Here is a 26,879-nt window from a genome sequence, read left to right as displayed (position 1 = left end):
TCTTACTCTCTCACTCTCTCTGTCTGTCTGTCTGTCTGTCTGTCTGTCTCTCTCTCTGTCTCTCAGTGTCCCTTGAACCCTCTCAGTCAGTGAATGTAATTTACAGAAGAATGTTTTCTCTCATGTATGACATCTTCCAACTTCCTTACTATCTCAGTTTCAGCCTTTGTGTTTTCTTAGCCTGTACATTCACATTCCAGAACAGTCAAGATGAGGGAGCTGAGTTTCATTAATTCAAATCTGCTCAGTGTGATATACATGAAAACACACTAGGATTGTTCGATAACGTGCATATTCCACTCAACTTATTAAATAACACGTTCTTTTCCTATTGAGTATGAGTTTTGTAAAGAGTCTTCAATATCAACCAGAAATTCAGTTATCCAACATCATACTGTGAAAGATGCACAACTTCCAGCCCTTGGTGAACAAGTGAACAAATGTTATCGCCTTATTTACACCGATCCATTGACACTAAGAACAGATGTCTGCAATTCCTCTGAACAAATGGGCCCTCCACTCCGTGGTCAAGCACTTTCCTGCATATCCTGTAGCAGATGTGTAAGGCTACCAGCTTTCTCACAGGGGTGTAGTTTGTATTTCTCACAGGGGATGTACCAACATTCCCTGTACTTATGAACACCAACTTTATACCGCCGTGCATTGTAAGCCAATTTGCACGCATATCGCTATGCGATCAGTTCAAGAATGGAACTTGTTTGCAACCGCGGGAACTGCTTGTAATTATAACAGAATGTACTTCCTGGAAATGTGGTGGACGCGAGTTCAATTGAGACATGCAAGAGGGCATGAACTGGTCATTCGGATAGAAATGGTGTGCAGAGATACGGGAAAAAGGCAGGAGCTGGCAATAATGGACTGAATAGTCTCTTCCTGCACCATAACAACTCTGCGATTCTCTGAAGTATGGAGTCTCTTTGTTTCAGATTCCAACTGCTGGAAAATTTAAAACATTTTGTTTCCTCTTTCTGTCACGTTTCTGTTTCCCAATCTAATCTTTCTTTCCTTTTCACTGTAGCTGTTTCTTTGTTTGATTTAGCACAGACTCGAAGAGCATGTTGCAGCTAAGTTACACTTCCTGCATTGCAGGTTTTACATTATTGGAGCTGGTTTTACAGTCTTCCATTGGAATGGAGGGGGAAGGGATTGGCGTGCAATAGGTGGGGTCTATAAGATCCTCAACTCTCACAGTGTTTGAACCTGCAAACTTGTCTTTGCTTGCAACCTAAAACTTCTCCTAGTCTGTTTAGTTCCACTGGACAATCCCTGGCAATTATAGACCAGGCAGTCTTACATATGTTGTCAGCAAGGTTTTGGAAAGAATTCTGAGGGATAGGATTTATGACTATTTGGAAAAACATAGCATGATTAAAGGCAGTCAGCACAGCTTTGTGAAGGGCAGGTCATGCTTCACAAATCATATTGAGTTCTTTGAGGAGGTGACGAGACATATCGACGAAGGTTGAGCAGTGGATGTGGTGTATGTGGACTTCAGCAAGGCTTTTGATAACGTTCCCCATGGTAGGTTCATTCATAAAGTCAGGAGGTATGGGATACATGGCTCTCTGTATTCAGAATTGCTTGGCTGACAGAAGGCAGAGAGTGGTTATAGATGGAAAATATTCTGCCAGGAAGTAATTGGTGTCCCACATGGCTCTTTCCTTGGGCCTCTGCTGTTTGTAATTTTTGAGGGGTATGTCAGTAAATTTGCCAATGACACAAAGGTTGAGGGGTATGTCAGTAAATTTGCCAATGACACAAAGGTTGGAGGTGCTATTGATGGTATCGAGGGCTATTGCAGGCTGCAGAGCACCATAGACAGGATGCAGAGCTGGGCTGAGAAATGGCAGATGGAGTTCAACCTGGATAAATGTGAAGTGATGCATTTTGGAAGGTTGAATATAGGATTAAAGACAGGATTCTTGGCAGTGTGGAGGAACAGCGAGATCTTGGTGTTCAAGTGCATAGGTCCCTCAAAGTTGCCACCCAAATTGTTAAGGGTTGTTAAGAAAGAATATGGTGTTCTGACTTTCATTAACAGGGGGATCGAGATTAAGAGCTGTGAGATTTTGCTGCAGCTGTACAAGTTCCTGGTGAGACCACTCTTGGAATATTGTGTCCAGTTCTGGTCGTCCTATTATAGGAAAGATACAGAGGCTTTGGTGAGGGTGTAAAGAAGGTTTTCCAGGGTGCTGCCTGGACTGGAGGGCTTGTCTAATGTAGAGAGGTTGACTAAGCTCAGACTTTTCTCTCTGGAGAGAAGGAGGAAGAGAGGTGACCTGGTTGAGGTATACAAGGTAATGAGTGGAATGGATAGAATCAATAGCCAGAGACTTTTCCCCAGGGCAGGATTGACTGGCACAAGGGGTCATAGTTTGAAGATATTAGGAAAAATGTATAAAGGAGATGTCAGAGGGGGGTTCTTTACTCAGAGAGTTGTAAATGCATAGAATGCGTTGCTCATGGTGGTGGTGGAAGCAGAGTTATTAGGGACATTTAAGCGATTGCTAGGCATGCACATGGACGGTAGTGAAATAAGGGATGCGTAGGTTAGATTCTTTCATTTTAGATTAGGAATATTCCTCGGCACAGCATCTTGGGCCAAAGGGCCTGTTCTGTGCTGTACCTTTCTATGTTCTATGTTCTATGGATAACAGGGGAAAAGTAAAAATGGGTTCAAACTAATAATTTTATAATAATGGGTTGGAAATCTACAAGTTAACATGTCGCAAATTTGTATTTCAATTAATGTTTTACACCAACCCAAGCAGGCTGCCTTAATTTTCCTTCAGCCTCTGTCTGCCCCAAAGCCCAATCATCCCTGACTTGCCACTCCCCAGCACTCATAAAGCCTGGGCTCTGACTTTTCTTGACTCTCTCCTCTTCTGTTATTGTTGTGCTTGCATCAGATCGCCTACCTCTGCAGGAAGACTTTCACTGTATATAGCTTTTAACTCTCAGAGGAGACTTCAGGATGATTGATGAGCTGTTTCCATGTAACTGGGTTATTTGAATGAGATGAACTGTAGAGAATGAGGGTAGTTTCACTTGTGACGATGCTATGACATTCAGAAGTCATTTTGCACTGGTTTTTGTTTTGAAGAGAGATTAACTATTCAAATATAGTAACATCCCATAAAAATCCTGAAGCAAAAAGGATTAGGATTAATCCTCGGTACAGCATCTTGGGCCAAAGGGCCTGCTCTGTGCTCTACCTTGGCAGAGGCACTGAGTAATTTACCAGAACCTCTGGAGTAAGCAGCTTGGGGGGCCGTGGATTTTTTTTTAAAGATCCTGAATGGGTGTAGCCAGTCTCACAGATCAGGATTTCTGGGTTTTTAGGTTCAGCTTAAAGCAGAAGTTATTAGGGTCTCAACAGATTGGAAGCTTCAGTGATCCGAACAGTCTCCTGGCTGTTACTCTCTCTGAATTTTGTCTTCATGGTTTTTCCTTTTAGTTTGGAGAACTGCATGTGAGAATCTGTGTCTGAATTTTCCTTTTTGCTTCAGGATTTGTTTATGGGATTTACTATATTGGAATAGTTAATTAGTTACTGCATTGATTATTCAATAAAGTTTTCCAATCAAGTTAATTTATTCTAAATTCCTCTTTGGCTATATTTTAACTACAGTGTTTGAATACATTGTGTTTTGTTTAACATTGAGTAGTTTGACTAGTTGCATTGCATCTGGAACAGGCACTTCACCTTTGTCTTTAACAATAAGAAAACGTTAGAGTCTGGGCTACCTTCTTAAAATACATTGAGGGGGTCTGCTCTGGTCCATAACACACCTCATTATAGAACTCCAAATATGTTGAGGATATGTTGCAGTTGATGCAATATGGGCCAATTCATTCCAAATGTTTAACAAAAAGGAAAATAAAGATGTAAATTTGTATATTGCTTTTCAAAGAACAATGCAGCACAGGAACAGGCCCTTCGGCCCTCTAAGCCTGTCCTAATACATTTTGCCCTTCCATACTCAAACTGTCTTCACTTACAGGATCCTTATCCCTCTGTTCCTTGCTGATTCCTGTACTTGTCCAGGTGTTTCTTGAACACTGCTATTGTGTCTGCTTCCACCACCTCCTCTGGCAGTGAATTCCAAGCACTTGCCACCCCTTGTGTGAAAAACTTGCCTTGCACACTTCTTTTAAATTAGATCCCTCCCCCCACACCCTGAACCTGTGTCCCCTAGTAATTGACCCTTCCACCCTGGGAAAAAGCCTCAAACCTTCCACTCCATCCATGCCATACACAATCTTATCAACTTCTGTCAGATCAGTGCAAGACTGCCCAAAGAGTTATTCAGCTGATTAAAGATTTTTGAAACGTGGTTATTGTTGCAAAGTAGGAAACATGGAAGCTGATCTGCACTAAGCTCTTCCAAAGAGCAAAGTTATTGCAATGAGTTTTTTTGTTGGTGTTTGAGGAATTAGTATTGGTCAGGACTCTGGAAATTTATTATTTGTTTTCCTTTGGAATAGTGCAATAGTGGAATAGAACAATGGGAGCCTCAGTTTAATGTCCTATTTGAAAGACAGGAACTGCACTCTTTCAGTACTGCACTGCACTGAAAATCTTGATCAATAAGTTCCGGTTTTCAACTGAATTGAACCCACTTAGAAGAACCTTCCTGACCTCGAAGGTACGAGGCCACCAGACTGCTCCTAGACTGACACAAGGAAGTTAAGCCAATCTTCCTATTTTCTCTTGGATCCCCTGTTTGATCATTTGGTGGGATGTCAAATCAGAGGGAAATTTTCTCAGAATTGAATTGGTTAGTTCATAAATATCCAAGATGGCGGGGAAGTAGCAGTGCTGTGTGGATCTACTCTGTCCACTTTTACTCTTTTTCCTTCTTCACAACTTTTTTTTTTAACTTTAATCTACTTATCTTCTGTGGAGAGATTGAGCCAGTGCGGGAGACAGTGAGAGAGTGGGGGGAGAGAGCAAGCCTAAAGTGGAGGAGAGCTAGCCCAACGCAGGGGAGATTGAGCTCAGTGCAGCGATCATACAGGTTCCCCCCAGTATCTGTGGCGGAGAGAGCAGGCAGCCTGAGGTCTCCCAGCTCCTGTGTTAGTGGTAAGCACATCAACCACAACGCGGAGGAGATTGAGACCAGCACTGAGGACACGTGGAATGCGAGCCCAGCATGGCTAAGCAATTAAAAAAGAATTGCAATATTGAACTTTTAACTTTATATCCTTATTTTTCTCTTTGTGTCTAAAATGTTGTGCCTAGGCATTTTTACATCTAGGGTGGTAATGGGAATAGTGACATTGCAAACCTTTCACTGGACTCCTGTATCCTTCTACTTGAATACACGTGACAATAATATATAATTCCAATTTTAAGATCCATATTTGGTTGTCTGTTCCTGGAAATACTGACTGTGGATGGATAGTATACAAACATAGAACAAGAGTGATCTTTCAAACCTAATCTGTCCCATTCAGTAAGATTATGGCTGATCTGATTTTAACCTCCGCTCCACATTCCTGCATATCCAGATTATCTTGCATCCCACTGGTAATCTCGAATGCATCCACCTCCAGCACGAAGATCTATCCTGCTTAATTGCAACAAGGCTGAATGGCACTGTTTCCTGTAACTGACTAACCACAGATAACTACCAGAAGCCTACCAACTCCCACACTAACTAGAGTACACCTCCTCCCACCCTACCTCCTGTAAAAAATGCTAAACAATTCCCAATTCCTCTGCCTCCACCTCATCTGTTCCCAGGATAACCCAATTCCACCTTAGAAAATCCCAGAAGGCCTCCTTCTTCCAAGATCGCAATTTCCCTACCCACATTGTTGACAATGCCCTCCAGCGCACTTCATGCAACACTGCACTTGAACACCACCCTTCCCAATGCAACAAGAACCGAACTTCCTTGGTCCTCACCTTCCACCCCAACCTCTGCATACATCGCATCATCCTCCGCCACTTCTGCCACCTCCAAATGGACCCCAACACCAGAGATATATTTCCCTCCCCACCCTTATCAGTGTTCTGGAGATACCATTCCCTCCGCAACTCCCTCATTAGGTCCCCACCAGCCCACACCCCACTCCTGGCACCTTCCCCTGCCACTGCAGGAAATGCAAAACCTCCACCCACACCACTCCCCTCATGTCCATCCAGGGCCACAAAGGATCCTTCTACATCCGACAGAAATTTACCTGTTCCTCTACCAATGTCATCTACTGCATCTATTGGACCCAATGTGGTCCCCTCTACATCGGAGAGACAGGATGCTTTCTTGCAGATCATTTCAGAGAACATCTCTGGGATACCCACACCCACCAACCGCACTGCCCCGTGGCTGTACACTTCAACTCCCCCTTCCACTCTGTCAAGGACATGCTGATCCTGGGCCTCCTCCACCGCCAAACCATTATCACATGACACCCGGAGCAAGAACGCCTCATATTCTGCCTTGGGACCTTGCAACCACAGGGGATCAACGTGGATTTCAATAGCTTCCTCATTTCCCCTCCCCCACATTATCCTAGTCCCAAACCTCCAACTAGGCACCACCCTCCTGACCTGTCCATCACCTTTCCCATCTATCCGCTCCAAACCCCCTGACCTATCACCTTCTCCCTCAACTGCATCTACCTATCACTTTCTCAGCTACCTTAACCCCAGCCCCACCCTCCCCTCCCATTTATCTCACAGCCTCTCCCCACCCCCCCCACCCCCACCAACCCACAAGCCTCATTCCAGATGAAAGGCTTATGCCCGAAATATCGATTCTCCTGATCCTTGGATGCTGACTGAACAGATTTGCTTTTCCAGCACCACACTCTCAAGGCTGAATAAGCCAGATCTCATGGGTAAATTGGCTTCACCGTTTCCACATATTTGAACAAGCTAATGGCATTGTCACTAAACTATTAGTCCAGAAACTTAATTGATGTGCTGGGGATCTGGGTTCAAATCCTGCCATGGCAGATGCTGGGACTTTAATTCAACAAAGAATCTGCAATTGAGCATCTAATGATAATGATTAAGCCATTGTCAATTATCAGCAAAACCCATCTGGTTCACCGGTGTTCTTTAGGGTAGGAAATCTGTAATCCTTATGTGGCTTGGCCGACGTGGACCGCAATGTGGTTGACTCTCGATTAATTTCTGGGTGATTCAGGGTGGGCAATAATGTTGGCCTAACCAGCAACGCTCTCATCTCATGGGTGAATAGAAAAAAAATTGTGTTAGAATGATGCATTTGAATGGAATCATACATAGAAACTCCATAATTTTTGATAAGTAATATACTTTTATTTATAGAAGAGGACATGGTAATAATTTCAAAGACCTGGAAAAGTAATACATATTCAGTTTATTTCAACATTTGAATAAATAATTACAGTGCATAGAATATTAATAAAGAGCATGGCTTCATTCTCCTCCATTAGTCTATATATATTGCTGCCTGTGGATACTAACAAAGTTGTTTTTAAATCATGATTTATTGTAACCTAATCTATTAGATCATGTAATGTCATAATCCATTATCATTTAATTATTGCAGAAAGATGATTGCAAGGCATTTTATTTAAAAGGCAATCTGGGTGTAGCTTATTTCCTAAATTTAAGCATCATTTTCTGAAGTGTGAGATAGATGAAAATATTTGAGATTCCCTATGTTCACTCACTGTAATTAGGTTATTGCTCGACACTGTGATTCAACATAATGCCAATTTGAAGTTCACAATGCTGCTTTTACTTGACAGTAGGGGGAGGCTGTGAGTGGTCTGGAGCCTACTGATGAGCTGACCTAACTTTGCAATGAGCTGCACTTGAGTATCCCCACTTTGTGGAATACTCGCAATACACAGGCGTGATGAGGACATACACAGCCCTGAAACAAAAGGATTTCTATTTAAAGGGAATTTGACTCCTTTGCTGCTGGTGTTTCTCCTATTGCTCATCAGGGGTTCAAGCTCAAGTTGCTCCCGTGCTGCTGTGGAGGCTGACCGCAGTCAAGTGCAGCTGAAGATGAGTAAAGTCCAAGGTCAGTGAGTTAATTTTCAAAGATCTGGAAATTAGTGGGGGCAGATTCTGGCAATTAAGTTGAAGAACACAAGCCTTTCACATGGGGAGGGAAGCAGCTCTGTGGGCTCATATTCTTAAAGACTTGCCAATTTTAATTCTCCACAACCTTGCCAGTTACACTTCTGCCTATAGTGGCCTGAGGAAACATTGTCTCCAAAATGTTTTAAAGCGCAGTACATTTTCACAATCTTTTATTTTAAAAATACACAGGATTTTCTTTTCAGAAACAGTGCAAGAAACACAGGCCAAAGCATCCAATGTGACCTTTGTATTCAACTGGCACAAAGAAGTAGACAAATCTTGAGGTTGATCATTCTCCTTACAAGAATTGCTTCTGGCATAATCATCAAAAATCATAACATTACAAAACATTTGGCAAACCTTGACTACACCTGAGAATTTAAGCATTTTGTAGACTCAAGATGCTTCAGTTCATTTTATGTACCTCACCCTGCAACCTTGGCGCAACGCTAACTTTGAGCACTGCATGAAGTACAATGGCACACACAGCTATGTAAATTGGGTACACCTGCTGGAATTAGCACAGTTACCACCCCATTTACCCCTTCTGCACCACACAGTCTCTCAGAGTTAGAAAATTCTGGAAAACTATCAGTGCTCCAACAGTAAAAGAATGACAGATGACAGGCCTAATGCAAGAGAACACCCTCCCAGCACAATTTCCATAACCTGTTCCTTTGGTCACATCAGGTTTAAAATCTACCTTCAAATATTTTGAAACAGTTGGAAATATAATACAAAGATATATTATGAGTCAAGTACTGAAATCTTTCTTATGATTTTCAGGTATGTGCAGTTACCGTCAATACTGAAAATGTGTTGCTGGAAAAGCGCAGCAGGTCAGGCAGCTTCCAAGGAGCAGGAGAATCGACGTTTCGGGCATGAGCCCTTCTTCAGGAACCTTCTTCATGAAGAAGGGCTCATGCCCGAAACATCGATTCTCCTGCTCCTTGGATGCTGCCTGACCTGCTGCGCTTTTCCAGCAACACATTTTCAGCTCTGATCTCCAGCATCTGCAGTCCTCACTTTCTCCTCACAGATAGCTACCGTCAATAGTAAACTTTGTAATTATGAAACTTTGTCCTGTGCACTTGAATGTCTAGTGTGCAAAGAGGAACTCAATAGTACAATATAATTCTTTCAAAGGTTGCACAGAGCTCCTGCCCATTACAAATTTTAATGGATAGAGCGTTATGGCTTGTGGGTGTCTTATTTCCTAATCTGTAAAGTCAGTTGGGATTCCACCCACTCCCCTATTTCCATTAAATAATAACACGAATAAAATCTGATATAGTCTCCCAATCTGTTTAGATATAAATATATCAAAATGAATGAGAGACAAGAACCTATCATTATTCTCCATTAATGATTATACTACATTTCTTGCCGATAATGTTTCTATTCCCTGCATTTTTGATATTGCAGAAAGTTTGTTCCCGAAACTGTATAACCTCTGAGAAAATGATTTGTCCACTGGGGGTTGGATGTGATGCACTACATGTTTGTATAGTTGAACCTCTGGAGCATATCTGAACTGCCTATGAGGTACTGTCCAGATTTTCTCTTCATGCAAACCATTGCCAGTGTTATTGCCACGATTAGCAGCAGAGCCACACCGAGGATGACTCCCAACACTATCACAGCCACTTTGAATCCAGAGTTATCCGCTGGAGTCTGCAAAGTGGACACAGTCTGAGACATAGTGGGAGCCAGAGTCGTTACTTGCGGAGTTCCTGAAATTGGATAAGTTGAGACATTAAGGATAAGGCCTGCAGCAGTTCAACTGGGCTGACAATGTGATAAAGGCAAATCAAAACAACAAGATGTAACAACCACAGGGAATCATATTGTATCAAAACAAGACAGCACACAATCAGGATATGTTCCCTACAGGTTAATAGACAATAGCATGAGAGCTAATTATTGTATAGCAAAAGACTAATGGAGTGTCAAATGTTTCTACTTATTAGGTAATACATGGGGAACTGTGCATTGCAGAGAAGCACATTATAAGTCTGTAATACCGTAGAGAACCAACACCAAAGCACGATTTGCAATGACAAAGATAAGATGGACTTTCTTTTCTCAGAGGCTAATGATTTTGTTTTACCACAGAAGGCTGTCAAGCCTGGGTTGGACAGATTTTTAATCAGGAATCGAGGGTTAAGTGAATAAAGAAGGAAAGTGGAGTTAAGGATTATCAGATTAGCCATGATCTCATTGAATCGCAAAGTGAGTTCAATTAGCTGAATGGTCTACTCCTACATTTATTGGGCTAATAGGTGCCTGCAGTGTGCTACTAGCAATACGTTCACTATATTGTCACTGCCATAACATATTCTTCTCTTCTTATGGAGAACAGCAGCTATTTAAGAGTTGCTTACTGACTAGGCATAGCATTTCCCAGTCAACAAAGTCGTAGCCAATCCTGGGCAATGTCTTCTGTAACCTACTCTAATTAGGCTGTAAGGAATTCATTGTAAAGCAAAAGAGACAGCATGATGTGCAAAATATCAGCAACATATTGTGGAAATGGTAAATTCAGAACTACCTATAAATGGTGAAAACAGAAAACTATACAGTAACATGTGTCATATCACCCCATTCATGATCCCTCATAGAACCTTGCAGAGAAAATTGGCATTTTGCTTCAAGATGTTGTTGACCATATTTAGTTTGATATGAGAATGAGCAGAGGATGCGCCTCATTGATGCCCATTTGCACAAAACCTCAGCTTTCCACTGTGTATCATGAGAACAAAGCATATTTTTTCTGATAAAGGGATCACATTTTATCACACTGCATCCCTCTGATGTGCAACACTACCCGAAACGCCACAGTCCATCCAAAGTTTGATTAGACAAAAACCTTAGCCTAAATGACAACAAAATGATAAATAAAGGGAACTTTAATCATTCCTTATGTTCAGCTAATATTTTAGAAATTTTTCTAATGGGCTGCAAACATTGGCTCACATTCATGGACAGACAGTATGGACAAGATGAGCTAAATGGTCTCCGTCTTCACTATAGCTAAAGTATCTTCAGATTCTGGTCATGATTTGGAGGAGCTGGTGTTGGACTGGGGTGGACAAAGTTAAAAATCACACAATATCAGGTTATAGTTCAACAAGTTTATTTGGAAGCACTAGCTTTCGGAGTGCCGCTCCTTCAGCAGGTGGTTGTCATTGAATTTGTCTCTAAGTTCCGTGGGTCAAGCACCAATGTAACTCACTTTGGAAGACTGAGAACCTACCAAATTCCACACAGGGTGGATCAATAGGCCAGAGTGCAGCTGATCCCAGAGGTGGTGAGAACAGGGGAATACTAAGGTGAGAATTTTTTTTTCCACGTGTAACCGCTGTGGACCTTTCAAGGCATGCCGATACAAGGGTGCACAGGCTGGATTGGAGAGGCGTGGACCTCAGCAGTCCTCCCTATCCCCTTCCCAATGCCAGAGCCCTGAATGAGGTAGCAGGCCCTGATGATGCAGGAGATCCCAGTAGGCAAACCTGACAGGGAAGCCAGTGGAGACTCCCTGAGCCTACATCTTGTCCCATGAGATCGGGGATAATCGATTCACTAAAGAGCCTGTCAGACATTCATTACAAGCAGGATGGTTTGTCATATCCACCTCTTCCCACCTCCAACTGAACTTAGGAGGGTTTGCATCAACAGGAAACTAATGCACTTCCTCTCCCTTGTTACACATGCCTGGCTACCATCCTTCCTGCCGGAATTGGACTGGATTAAGTACTTCCAGGAGATTTTATAACGGTGAGTGGTTCCATGCCCATTTTAAATGTCAGCCCTGAAACTGGTCCAGATGGTCCCAAAGGAGTTCAAATGATCTCTGAGATGCCAACATTTCCTCTACCACTTAACCATATTTCAAGCAGTTGAACAGCATCCCACAACCATGGTTTAGGTGAGCAATTAAAACAGCACAATGTTAAAAATGGCCAACATGATGATCATTATCCTACCTGTGACATTGACAGAAGCTTGGGGATCAATTGTTCGGATTGCACTCGCAATGGCCATTTGCAGGGTAGCAGCTGTGATTGAAGGATTATTTAAGGAAGACAAGATATTCGCCACCACGCTACCATTTTGAAAACCAAAGATGGTGATATTAAACGTGTTATCCTGCAATGTAGTTCGTACAGGTGATACAACCTACAAAGAAGAAAAGCAAGCATTACTTTCCTTGTGTAAGCAGACATCAACTAACATAGTTATAAGAATGGATGTCATCTAATTAGAGTCATACAGCTATAGAGCTATACAGCATGGAAACAGGCCTTTCCGTCCAACTCGTCCAAGCTAACCAGATATTCCAAATTAACTTAGTCCCAATGGCCAGAATTTAACTCATATCCCATTGTGGGCGGCACAGTGGCACAGTGGTTAGCACTGCTGCCTCATAGCGCCTGAGTCAATTCTCGACTCAGGCGACTGACTGTGTGGAGTTTGCACGTTCTCCCCGTGTCTGCGTGGGTTTCCTCTGGGTGCTCCGGTTTCCTCCCACAATCCAAAGATGTGCAGGTCAGGTGAATTGGCCATGCTAAATTGCCCATAGTGTTGGGTAAGGGGTAAATGTAGGAGTATGGGTGGGTTGTGCTTCGGCGGGTCGGTGTGGACTTGTTGGGCCGAAGGGCCTGTTTCCACATTGTAAGTAATCTAATCTAACCTCTGAACTCTTCCTATTCATGTACCCATCCAGATGCCTTTTAAATGTTGTAAGTATTCCAGCCTCCACCACTTCCTCTGACAACTCATTCCATACATGTATAATTCTACCCATCTAAAGCCTTCACTGACACTGCAGAATATTTTGGAATAGTTACATGAGCTTGAACTCACGTTACGATTCCAGATTATTTCCAACATCTTTTCTACGTTCAAACCAAAATACCATTTCCGCAAACAATACAGAACACAACAGAATCCCATGAGTTTGTTCCCTGCTGTTTCATAGGCCAGACCTCATTATTAATGCAATTACGTTTAATTGCTCAAAAGATATTAAATCTGTTTTTCTCCTCAGAGATGTTGTCAGACCTGCTGGGTTTCTTCAACACTTTCAAATGAAGACAATTATTCAGAAGAAGACATAATGTTTAATGACTTTGATGAGCGAAGGTTTCTCTATGGGTGATATTATGGCACTTGATATGACAAAACATAGCACTCAGTGATCTCCACTTTGAAAAGTTTGCAGGGAAGAATTTAAACTGCTCCTGTCCTCTGTGTGAAGATAGGCAGCTATCCCAACTCAACTACTTTAAGAAGCTGTTCATTTCATCAGTGGCTATCCTCAAGTAAACACCAAGCGGTGGGGGAAGAGGTGGGGATTGAAGGGCGGGGAGCTGCAAGGGAGACTACACTGACACAGGGAGTGCACATCAGGGATATGGCGCAGATAGGAGGACCATTCCTATTTATTCAGTCTCCACATCTAAAGTAGACTATGCCCATCCTTTTAGATGTCTGAGGCCTGCTCAACTTAGGGTGGCCCAGGTGTTGGGGAAGGATCATTCAATAGATGGTCACCCTTTCTTTAATCTGTTCAAAGGGTCTACCTTCAGAGGCTGCCTTGAAGAAAGCCTCTTTATTCTAAACAATTTCAGAACAATTCACATTCTCCAGGCCTCTTACTGAGAGCAGGGCAGCATCCATGATTTTCAAGAACAGCTGGTTTTCAAATGACACAAAATAAAGATTGGGATGACTTTGCACAAACAATATCTGAGATAAAAAGCTTTCTCTGCTCTCTCTGATCGTGAACACATTCCCAGCTTCAGCTGGTTTGGGGATCATTAGGTAGAACCTATCCTCGGAGACCACCAGAAATTTGACAAGGATTTGCTTCTGAGTCATAGAATCCCTACAGTGTGGAAACAGGCCCTTTGGCCCAACAAGTCCACACGGACCCTAGGAAGACTATCTCACCCAGACCCATTCCTCTATTACTTTACATTTACCCCTGATGAATGCACCTAACCTGGGCATCCCTGAACACTGCGGGCAATTTAGCATGGCCAATTTACCCAACCTTCCTTGGATTGTGCGAGCACCCGGAGGAAACTCACGCAGACATGGGGAGAATATGCAAACTCCACACAGACAGTCGCCCGAGTCTGGAATTGTACCAAGATCCCTGGCGCTGTGAGGCAGCAGTGCTAACCACACTGTGCCACCCATGTTCTGATCCTAGAACATTGTTGAATGAATTTATGTGAATAAAAAAGGCTACTAGATGCAGTTACTTATCCTGCAAGTTTAATTTTATATGGCTTGAACAATATATTAAGGATGAATTAATCTATCTAACTGACCATCCCAGCTTTATCACCATTATGTTTATTACAGTGTAAATAATACAGTGACAACAAATTGAGTTTCAGCTGTTGGTTAGCTTCACATTTTATGGCTTTTAGAAGTTAATTGTTAAAAGAAATCAGCATATGTGACATGTAGGCTCAAACTCCGAACCTCCACTCCCTCCTTGTGCTAGTAATCCAAAAGGAATTCCCTCACCTATTGACTCTGATGACATAGATCAAAGTTCCATTTCTCTTTGCTTACTGGGCAAGTATTGCTGGTATTAATGGGTTTGGAATGCATTGGCCATGGAAGGAATTACTGCACCATGATCCAAACTGCCTTTTATCTTAGCTTTGGTTTGTCCCAGTCTCCTTAGTGTTGATTCAGCTGGTAATGCTTGTCTGGATGGAGACATAATTAAGTAATTCCAGCTCTTTATTCGCCCTGTATCCATTATCATAATGTTACTCCTTTCTCAGTTTCTACCTCAGAGACTCTTCTCTCTATATCGTAAATACATTATCAGGTGTATCACTGGTTGATTTACATTAACCCTTTACTCCATTAACCACCTTCCCTCCCTATTTAATAAGCTGATCAGTGATGCCCTTCAGATGATTAAACGCATCTGAATGAATACAAGCGTTACGACATCCAAGAGTACACATATGCAACATTCACATGAAATAAAAGCCATTTGTATTGAGTCATAGAGGGCTACAGCATGAAAACCAGGCCTTTCAACCCAATTTCCCCATGCCACCCAGTTTTCACTATTTATACTGGCCCCATTTGCCTGCGTTTGGTCCCTATTCCTCCATACCTATCCCATCCATATACCTGTCTAAATGTTTCTTAAATGATGAAATTGTACTCGCTTCCACCATTACCTCTGGCAGTCCATTCTAGACAGTCACCACACTCTGTGTGGAAAACTTGTCCCTTTTGTATCTCTCCCCTCTCACCTTTAACTTATGCCCTCTAGTTTTAGACTCCCCACCATGAGGAAAAGCTGTTCAATATTGACTGATTCTACGCCTCTCAAGATTTATATACCTCTTGTAAGGTCACTCCTCTTAACTGCACTCTTTCTAGCTTAATAACCTCCTTTCTATAATAGGGTGACCAGAACTGCAAGCAGTACTCCAAATATGGCCTCGCCAACATCTTGTATGAAATCACAAATTTATTACATTCCTTCTTCCTCCTTTCCTCCACAACCTGTTTCCAACTTTCCCCATCCCAGCCAATCTCTTCTGGCTAAATCCTATCTGAATAATTCCATCATTTGAGCGGTGAAACAGATTTACTGACAGGAAAACAAAGCAAGAAGTTGTTTCACTTACTGCATTTCTAATTTCAGATGATAAACTACTGTAGGCTTCACTTCCTGGATTTCTTAGGTCATTGGTGAATGTCTTGGACTTTAATGTAATGATTGTCTTGAACATTCTCCTGGCTAGAAAAACAATAATCAACCGATCATTGCTATTACTCAATTTGAGATGGAACAAATTGATCAGAGGTTGAAATAAGAAATTTTGTTTTAAAATTGCCCCACCCTATTGTCCTGTTACAAAAACAAAAATACTGGTAGAAATATCAAATAAAAACAAGGACTGCTGGAAATACTCTACAGGCCCAGTGGCAACTGTGGAGAGAGAAACCGAGCGAATGTTTTGGATTCAGTGACTTTTCACAAAAGCTAATCATCTTGACCTGAAACATAAACTCAGTTCCTGTTCCTCGGATGCTGCCTGACCTGCTGTGCTTTTCCAGCACCACCCTAATCTCAATTCTGTCCATAATGTCAGCTTGATCTGCTTCCACTTGCTATTGCTTTTATTGTCGGCAAAGTTTGTGTTTAGTCATTGCAAATGAGGCTGTCATTAAATTATATTGCTTTATATGTGACGTCAATTGTTTAAACTGAACAGGCACCAATGAATATGCAAGAGAAATGTCATATAATCGAGCATATTGTATTAACATGTGGAACCTCTTCTCACAACTGGATTAAGAGACCTCTTTTAGATTACTTTCTCCAGTTCTAGTCTCCCTGTTATAGGAAGGGTATTATTAAGATGCAGAAGAGATTTACCAAATATTGCTGGGATTGGATGGTTAGAGTTATAAGGAGAGGCTGGATAGGCTGGGACATCTTTCTCTGCAGTGTAGGAGGTTGAGAGGTGACCTTGTAGAGGTTTAAAAAATAATAAGTATAGCTTGGGTGAATGGCAGTTGTCTTTTCCCTAGGCTAGGAGATTTGAAGATGAAGGGAAATGTTTTTAAGGGGAGAGAAGAAAGATTTTTAAAAAGATATGAGGGGCTTTTTTACAAATAGAGAGTGGTCTGCGTTTAGAATGAACTTCCAGAAGAAGTGATGAGTGCAGTTTAGACATTTAGATAAGTACATGAATAAGGCATGTTGAGAGGGATATGGGCCAAGTGCAGGCAGGTGGGATGAGTTTGGTTTGGGGCATGGACTGTACGTTTGACATGGACTGATTAGACCGAAGGCTATTGAGGTCTAGATTAGAGTGGTGCTGGAAAAGCATAGCAGGTCAGGCAGCACTTGAGGAGCAGGAAGCCTTGATGAAGGGCTTTTGCCCGAAACATCTATTTTCCTGCTCCTCGGATGCTGCCTGACCTGCTGTGATTTTCCAGCACCACTCTAGTCTAGACTCTGATTTCCAACATCTGCAGTACCCACTTCTACCTCTGTTTCCATGTTGTCTGATTCTAATTCCTGGAATGGGATTTGATTCTGTGAACTGTTAATTCAGAAGAAATGGCATTTTGACCGACTACATTTTATTCTTTCCATTTGACAGCCTGCAGATTATGAGAATTAACTGGATAAATAACAGTTCTGACCAAGTGTCAAAATATTGGGCTAACTGATAACTCTGGTTCTGTCTTTACAGATGCTGTTAGATCTGTTGAGTTTCCCCAGTACTTTCTGTTTTCAATTCGGATCTCCAGCATCTGCATTTTTTTAAAAACATTACGGTGTCTCGGACTTTTTTTTAACTACACTTAGCTCCACAATTTGCATTTGTAGAGCTTTTTTCGAAGAACAAATTCCAATGTGCTTAACAATTCTTAAGAATTGAGAGCCATTGGGAAAGGCAGGCAAATGAACAGAATAATCAGAAACTTATTTTTAGTGGAGAGTTTAAAAGTGGGTGAGAAATGTGGGGAGAGGTAAGGTCTCAGTGAGGGAAATCCAGAGGCAGGGTCTTAGCAGGGAAAATACAGAAGTCAACAATGGTGTGGATTTGAGGGGTCTACAGCACAGGCATTTACAATTACAGGAACAGCAGGCTAGAGGGCAAAGGTGAAAACCTAATGGAGTCTTGTGGTGCTATCATAGTATCCCTATCTATGGGGCAGAAAGGCCAGATTCGAGTTCCACCTTTGGATATAAAAGGTGCTTCACAACATACACAAACAGATTGATATGTTAAAAAAAAAATCCTGAATGCAAAATCTAATTTATAAGCATTGGCCAGGCTACAGTGCCATTATTTGTAATGAACAAAGAAAGTAACTCCTTCAAACAAACATCTCCACATTTTAAAATGTTTCAAAGTTTTTACGCAAAATGGTTATAAGCACAAAAGAATTTTTCAAAGCTAAATATTGACCCGATATTGAAGGTACTGTTGTCGCAGGGACTGGAACGATCAAGCAAAAGGGTGATCTGTAATGGGACTTGACAAAGTGACTCCCGGCCTTCCAATTTAAAAAGTACAACAACAACAATTTATATTCGCATTGCTGCCAAAAGAAATGTGCTGTTGAAGCTTTCTGTCTGGCCTTTATCAGGACAAATGGTAGGATGCAAATTCCAAAGTAAGAAAGCATTTCTACTGCAAGACTAGGGAGGGTGAAAGTACTTACAGGGACAGCTATTATTTGTCAAACATTGAAACACAGCACAGGGATCTTCATTGATGAAGCAGTTATTCGGATCTGCATTAACAAAAAAAGGACAGGTCAGTCAATAATCAAGATAAGTTCCTTATATGCAATCCCAACACTTCTGCATTGACAAGGTACAGTTGCAGTTTCTATTTCGGTACATGTTAGTCTTGGCTGGTGGCAAGTCAATCCTAAAGAGAACCAGGTGGAGTCAAAACAGAAAGGAAAATTAAAGGGGCAAATTCAGTTTTCGTTATACAATGAATGCCTAAAATCTGGAAAGCATTATCTGTAAGGGGATAGGATATCCAATCTGAAAATTAGAAAAAAAATCAGGGCAAGTTTGAAAGAGCAGGGGGGACCCAATACAATCAGAGAGTGCCAAACGGTCTCACTCAGTGCTCTCCCATTATCTATCATTTACTTTGTGCTAAGGCCAAATGTTTCCTGCAAGATTATTTATTCAAATAGAATTAGCAACATGGTCACTCGCTCCAGTTTACAACTGTTCATGTTCAAAGAGGATTATCAGTATTTTGAGACGAATGAGAACCCTGAAGTAACCTCTCCCACAGATCCATGCTGTAACCTGTGTCTCACTGAGACTCCAGATTGTCTCAATGCTGGACAACAGAAGTTACATGGCTAATTTCCTTTTTGATATTCACATTAACAAGGTAACATTATAGTCGTGAGGTCAACCTATTATCTTCGTTGATTATCAAGTAAAATTTCTGCATGTGTGACCCTCTGCAGCATGTGTTTGGACTTGAATAGAGCAAGACTTAAAATTTGTGAGAGACATTCTTATGTTAAAACTATTTTGGCATCATTAGTAACCAAAGTGACATCACATGAAGTGGACATTTGCCAATATCAGTGATTGGTTGGATCAAAGCTTTAATGTAGTCAGGAATAACGTGGGCCTGGCAAAGTCCGAAGTGAGCATCAGTGACCAGATTATTGTGGGGGTAAGTGCTAGTTGATAGCAGTAATTAATGATCCTTTCCATCATTTTGCTGATGATTGCATGAGACTGATGCAGCAGTAATTGACTGGGTTAGATTGGTCCTGCTTTTTAGGGACAGGACATACCTGAGCAATTTTCCACATTGTCAGAAAGATGTAATTATACTAGAACAACTGGGCTGGGGACTAGTTTTGGAGAAAAAGTATCATTGCTATTCATCTGACCAGAATATTGTCAGCACTCAGAACATTTACATGATATCATGTGGAGTGAGTCAAATTGGATAAGTGCTGCCATCCGTGATCCTGGGAAGGAGACTGGGATGGATTGTCAATTCCAATCTTCTGGCTGAAAATTGCTGTGAATGCTTTAACCTTTTTCTTTCACTCACACACCAGGATCTCAAATCATTGAAGATGGGGATAATTGTGAAGCATCATCCTCCTCAGGTGAGTTATTTAATTCACATGTGGATGTGGCTGGACCTCAGGCCTTAGATTGGATCTGTTGGCTGAGGAATTGCTGAGACCTGCAATCATTTGATGTATTTACTATTTGTTATGCATCACATTGACAACATATTCAGAAGTGCAGCGCTCTGAAAGCTAATACTTCCAAATAAACCTGTTAGACTGTAACCTGATGTTTGTATGATTTTTATCTTTGTCCATCCCAGCCCAACACTGGCACTTTCACAATGTAACATATTTTTAGTTACATCAGGTGCTGCTTCTGTAATACCTCACACACTCTACATTGAACTAGAAGACAACTACCCCAACATCTCCCCAGATCACACACTCATTTTCATCAATCCTGCTTTAAGCAGTTCCAGTATTTACCTTTGCACTGTGTGCCCGGGTTTGATGGTTTGGAATCTAAAATGCCCTGGAAACAGCCACACGTGAAATTTCCTGGGGTGTTTGTGCAGACAGCTAAATCAGAACATGTATGGTTCCCAGTCTGACACTCGTCAATGTCTGAAACAAGAAACAGATCACAATAATCAGTTCAAGCAAAAGTTACTTAATAGGATAGCGTAGGGGGATGAGCTTAGACTAGTTCACAGGTCGGCTCATCATTGAGGGCCGAAGAACCTGTTCTGTGGTGTATTTTTCTGTGTTCTCTGTTCTGTGACACCATGACACTCTTCTTGACATTCCTGTATAAGACCAACCAAGTTATTTATCCACTTACTTTAAAATATTAAGGGAGTTTTCTTCTCAAAGGGCAGAGTATCTGTGGAGGGCTGTTGAGGCTGGATCATTGAACAGAGTCAAGAATGAGAGAGACAGATTTTTAATTAGTAAGGGACTTGAGCGTTTTGGGGATAAGGCAGAAAAGAGGTGTTGAGGGTTAGGAGATCAGCCATGATCTTGATGAATGGCACAGCAGGCTTGATGGGCTCATATCCTACTTACACTCCTATGTCTAACAGTCTTACGGTCCAAGATTGCAATGAAATGACCATAAGATAAACACAAGAGAATTCACTCGCATCTTAATATCACCAAGACGAAATTGGAAACATTTCACATTCCTTACTTTCTCAACATTATTGGTTTAAACAGTTTAGGTCTTTACATTTGCATTGTGTTCCTGTATTGCCGGATTGGTATCCGTCATTCCCTCTAAACAGCTATACGTGAAATTCCCTGGAGTGTTTGTGCAGGTAGCTAATGCTAATGCAAAGTTCCCCGTCTGACACTCGTCACTGTATGAAACAAGAAACAGATCAATACTATCAATAAGAGTAAAAGTTACTTTAAACTGATGATTTTGGGTGAGATTCAACTCCCATGGTCTTCCAATCTGATGCATGTTTCCAAGAATCTCCTGTCCATGAATTTAGCTGTGCACACTCTGGTGCAAGGTCCATGACTAGATTCTGTTGTCAGTTCCAGTGCAGGCATGTCAGATGATGAATTTTTGGTGCTTTTGCAAAAGACTGAAAGAGTGTCATTGCGCAGAAGCTGCTGTGATTCCTTCACTTTATACAACCCGCACTTCAATTTTAAATCATCAAATTAGGAGCCACCAGACTGTCACACAGGTGATCGGAGGTGCATTAACATTACTTGTGTCCAATCTTTGTATGTGTGTGGTGTATGAGGCTAAATATAACATTTCTAAAGTCATGTGTAAGAATGAATAACCTTTGCTAGTTTAAACTCACAAAAGCTTGTTGTTAATACATTAAATTTAAATATATGCTCCTAGAATAGAAAGAAAATCCACATCCCTTTCACACACACACAAAACATCCTAATTCCAACCGTTGTAAAGCACATACATTCCATTCATAACGGAGGATTGAATGTTATACTTTCTTGACTAAGTGTCTATTGCGTCAAATTATTTGGAGGATTTGTTTTGACATGAAGATGAGAAAGCTTCCTTGTAACTTTTTAACAAACTTGCCTTAATCACTACCTCCACCATTCCTATGATGAACCTCTTGGTTGATTCTATCCCCAAATTGCCAGAAAGCTAAATATTAATGAGGCAAAGTGTGCTGTAAGAAAGCAATTGCCAAGCAATAATTCCAATCAATTGGCAACTGACTCTGCCTTATGAAAAACTTGGCAAATGCATAAAAGACGCACCGAGTTGTTTCTGACATTGAAATGGGCCTCACTGGAATTCACACATGATTGCCATGGGCGGCACGGTGGCACAGTGGTTAGCACTGCTACCTCACAGTGTCAGAGACCTGGGTTCAATTCCTGCCTCAGGTGTGGAGTTTGCATGTTTTCCCCGTGTCTGTGTGGGTTGCCTCCAGGTGCTCTGGTTTCCTCCCACAGTCCAGAGATATGCAGGTTAGGTGAATTGGCCATGCTAAATTGCCCGTAGTGTTAGGTAAGGGGCAAATGTAGGGGTGTGGGTCGGTGTGGACTTGTTGGGCCGCAGGGCCTGTTTCCCCACTGTAAGTAATCTAACTTAGCCACAAACCTCACCATAGCCCTGTAAGAATCCACCTTATTACTTTATGACATTCTTCCTGACAATACTCCATTAGTTTAAGAAGTCATTCTCCCATTTATTTTAAATGTGTACAGGAGTTATAAAATAGCAGTGAAGTGGTTATAATATAAAATTTAATATCACAGGGATTCATTTAGAAACATTTTCACATTCCTTACAATCTTACCAATCATAGCTTAAACTGTTCAGGTCTGTACCTGTACACTGAGTTCCTGGGTTTGCCGGATTGGTATCTTCATTCCCCCTAAACAGCTATTCCTTGGTGAAATTCCCTGGTGTGTTTGTACAGGTGGCTAAGGCATGTGTTTCTCCCCGTCTGACACTCATCAATGTCAGAAATAAGAAACAGAATAAAAACTCTCAGTAAGAGCAACGATTTACTTCAAATCGATGGTTTCAAGTCATGTTAAAGTCAGGCAATGTCCTACCTTCACAGATCCTTCCTGGTGTATTGGGGCTGGTGTCATTGAAGCCAGCATTGCACTGACAAGTATAAGTTGCATTCAGTCTAATACATATTCCATTAGCTGAACAGTCATTCAACCCTGACTGGCAGCTGTCCCTCTCTGCAACAAGACATACACAGAGTAAATTGATTGAAATATTCGAAGTGCTGAATTACCAGACTATTACTTGATAACTTTCTCACAAAACCAAATACAAGCTTCCAAACAAACCTGATGGACTATAGCATAGAATATAGAACATCGAATAGTACAGAGCTGAAAATGTGTTGCTGGAAAAGCGCAGCAGGTCAGGCAGCATCCAAGGAACAGGAGATTCGATGTTTCGGACATAAGCCCTTCTTCATTCCTGAGCATTCAAAGTGCTCATCGGCATCTTCATCTAGAATAGGGGAAGTGATAATATTGTTGGCTACCTGGACAAACAGCAATTGTTGGGAAGCGAAAGCAATCTTGAAATAAATAGAAAATCTATCAGGGTCCTGACATAAAATCCATGGTAGACAGAGTGCCTTCAGTGGAAATGCAATCAAACTAGCTAAGAAAATAAGTCAGATTTATGGGCAATTAACTGTGCGTTATATGCTACACAGTGGAATTCTCTTCCCCAGAAAGCATTGGTTGTTAAATTTCTTCATTGGTGATTTAGATAGAGCTATGATTAGGAAATGAGTCAAAGCAGAAATAATGTACTCTCTCAGAGGACTGTGGGTCTAAAAGGTAAACAAAAATGGGAACTTCCACCTCGTGAGAAGTGTCTTAATATGCATGTGAATGCCCCGCATGTGCTGGGACATGAATCAAGTGCTGGAGAATGGGATCAGGGTGTCAGTTTAATTCCAGACCAATGCAGATTTGATGGAAAGAGTGACCTCCTTCTGAACCATACCTTTTCCTGTATTTAGAATATTTTTCTAACTATTCCCAGCATCCCCCTGGGTTGTCGTCTTTGCTTTTTACTGTGAAGATGTTTCATATGAAAAAGATATCGTTGAAAGAGAGTGTTTCAATCATTTGGGCCTCTCTCTCTCTCTCTTTCTCCCCTGTCTCTCTTGCTCTCTCTTGATGGCAATTACTCTGTCGATGGCAATTACTCTATCTGACATTCAAAATGCCTTCTTTTTTTACATCCCCTACAAGCATCCTGGGTCATAATTTAAACTTATTGGTTAAATTCGAATTGTTGTCAAAACTGCAACCAACTCAGGTATCTATTTCACAGCCAAACTTATGTATTTTCAATGTTTCAGTATACTCTGAGACTGCTGGTGAGTCATATCATAGGTGCTTGTAAGCTCTCAGTGCAAAACAGATTCACTCTCTCTTAAAGGTACAGCACACACCTTCAAATTCATAACACTCTCAGGTGGCATTTGCAACTTAAAAAGTACATTATGCTTGATATTTTGTCAAGTTTTATCAAGTCATTGGTGGAAAGGCTTGCATTTATATTCCTTACCTACGATGCTTGTGTTTTGAAGATCCACGTTGAACATTTCGCTGGCATTTAAAGATTTAGTGAGCACATCTGAAACTGTAGCTGTAGGGGCAGTCACATTTGTTGACAGTGTAACCTCAAAATCCACAAGTACACTCCCACTCCTAATGGAATTAATTTTAATTCTAAGTCTTCCTCTTCTGTATAATTCTTTGAAAATTTCAATGAATCCACTCACCAGCTGAAAGAGAAAGCAAATATCCATTTCCAACATTTGTCTCTTTCTTTTCCCCATAGTATATGAGCATCACAAAAAGCCTTTAAATATTGGAAGATTCACAGACAAGACTTCTTTCTATCAGCTTGATTCCAATGAATGAAATTGGAGGGCTTCTCAACTCTGTTTCAACTTGTTTGTCTGAGAATTGCAAAATTACTGGTTCAAAAGCAAAGCCAATTGTGGACACATATCCGATGCCAAACTTCAGCACAGTAATAACAGGATGTGAAATGGCAGGAAGTTTTGATACAGAGCTAGTTGTAGATTATCATTGTCTGCATGGATGCCAATGATGTAACTGCAATGAATGCAATGCAGAACTTCACCAAGATTCCTCTGACAGCATCTTCCAAACACGCACCATTTATCTTTTGGAAGGACAAGGGCAGCAGGGGAACACGACCTGCAATTTTTCTTTGGAGCCATTCATGATCTTGACTTGGTTTAAACTTATTGGTTAAATTTGAATTCTTGTCAAAACTGCAACCACCTCAGGTATCTATTTCACAGCCAAACATTATATATTTTCAATTTTCCAGTATACTCTGAGACTGCTAGTTAGTCATTCCTTTACTGTTGCTGGGTCAAAATCCTGGAATTCACTCCATAAAGTCATTGTGGATGTGACCTATACCAGACCAACTGCAACGGTTCAAGACGGTAACATCTTCTGAAGGTAATTAGGTTTAGGCTTTAAATGCTCGTCCAGCCAACAATGAAAAGAAACTAAAAAACGTCATTACACTGTCTGATTCCAAACAAGGAATTGTCATTTTTGCCTGGCTGTAAATGATTATATGAATGGTGTTTTGTGCTGGATCTCAATTTGTAAACATTGGCTTACAAGCACTTTATCTAATGGGAAAAGTACTTTTCAGGATAACTGAGTTGTAAGGTTATTTTGACATCCTTTCCAGTTAGGAGATAAATGGGGATATAGAAGCATCAGTGGGGTCTAGTGGAGTTTGCACAGGATCTTTTTTCTTTTTTCTAAATTTTTTTTAACATAAGTAGAAAACTGAAATGCTAATTTATCTGTTCTTGCCACAGACACTGATCAAATTGGTGGTGGCCAAATGGGAAACATTCTTGCATCCTGGTCAGGGGATTATGCATTCAAGTGAAGAGGCAATGGCTTAGTGGTAATATTACTGGGCTGTTAATTGGAGGCCTAGATAATGTGCTGAGGGCTTGGGTTTGAATCCTGCCATGGCTGATACTGGGGTTTGAATTTTTTTTTTCAAAAGTCTGGAATTATGAGTCTAATGATGACCATGAATCCATTGTCAATCGTCATGAAAAAAAAACCCATCACTAATGCCCTTTAGGGAAGGAAACTGCTGTCCGTACCTGGTCTGGCCTGCATATGACTCCAGACCCACAGCAATACAGTTGACACTTAACTGACCTTTGGGCAATTAGGGATGGGCAATGAATGCTGGTCCAGCCAGCAACATATTCATTCTGTCAATGATTAAAGGAAAAACGGAAGTCCCATTGAGAGATTCAGGTGGATCTTTTGGTGCAGTGCTATGGGAATTCCATACTATTGAAGGTGCTCTGTCTTGGTTGCAAAGCAGATTGGGGGTGTTGGTAACAATATCCTCTATATATCAGGGAGTTGAGAGAGGATTGGAAATGGTAAATATCTGAAGATGTTTCCCAAATGAAGGTTTCCCTCAAGGCTTTCAAGGGGAGACTCCGAAAACATTGTGAAACAAAGAACAAGGCGTGTCAGTAGACAGGTTGTTAATTACAATGCGACAAAATGTTACACAAGTAACATTAAAATCATACAAGGATACAACATGATATTAAGGAGCAGGGTAAGGCCATTTGAACCCTCAGGTCTGCTGTGACATTTCTAAGATGAAAGCTGATCTGATTGCAATCACAAACCCACATTCCTGCCTATCTTGATGACTTAGCATCCTTGCTCAAAAAACCTATCAACAACTTCCTCAAACACTGTTTCAAGGAGAGAGTTTGTGGGATCATGGGATCACGAGCTATCGACTTAGCAGAACTCAAAGGGGGCCCAAAGTGAGTATTCCTCCGAAGCGAGGGAATAACTTACCTCAGCAATGAAATTCCTTTCAAAGTCTTTGAACTTGTCGCTTTGTTTATTTTCAAGATCTTGTTCAAATTCCACATTTGTAATTCTCGTTGACACTTCCAGCACAACGGCAACTTTGAAAAGAAAGGTGAGCAATTTGCATAATTATGAATTTGATTCGTATGAACACATAAACTTAAGATGTAGGAGTTGGAGAAGACCACTCTGCCTCTCAGCTCTGCTCTGTCATTTAATAGCTTCATCAAAGATCAGCTGACTACACTTTTTTGCTCCCCACTGATAGCCTTCCACCCCC

General features: G+C 41.3%; 1 protein-coding gene across 1 annotated transcript in view; it reads right to left on the bottom strand.

Moving 5' to 3' along the window:
* Window positions 1-9,083: 9,083 nt before the first annotated feature.
* The window catches only part of LOC132821193 (pneumococcal serine-rich repeat protein-like), an 83,757-nt gene continuing 65,961 nt past the window's right edge, over window positions 9,084-26,879 (bottom strand). Inside the window, exons 7-14 of the mRNA XM_060833837.1 lie at window positions 26,585-26,697; window positions 24,249-24,468; window positions 22,754-22,891; window positions 20,183-20,320; window positions 18,350-18,421; window positions 15,790-15,902; window positions 12,100-12,292; window positions 9,084-9,846 (exon numbers count right to left, since the gene is read on the bottom strand). Coding sequence (XP_060689820.1) covers window positions 9,608-9,846; window positions 12,100-12,292; window positions 15,790-15,902; window positions 18,350-18,421; window positions 20,183-20,320; window positions 22,754-22,891; window positions 24,249-24,468; window positions 26,585-26,697 — 1,226 coding nt within the window. The 3' untranslated portion in view covers window positions 9,084-9,607. The remainder of the gene's footprint in view (window positions 9,847-12,099; window positions 12,293-15,789; window positions 15,903-18,349; window positions 18,422-20,182; window positions 20,321-22,753; window positions 22,892-24,248; window positions 24,469-26,584; window positions 26,698-26,879) is intronic.

Source organism: Hemiscyllium ocellatum, chromosome 12, assembly GCF_020745735.1.
Source record: "Hemiscyllium ocellatum isolate sHemOce1 chromosome 12, sHemOce1.pat.X.cur, whole genome shotgun sequence".
NCBI lineage: Eukaryota > Metazoa > Chordata > Chondrichthyes > Orectolobiformes > Hemiscylliidae > Hemiscyllium > Hemiscyllium ocellatum.
This window is presented reverse-complemented; position numbering and strand designations above follow the sequence as displayed.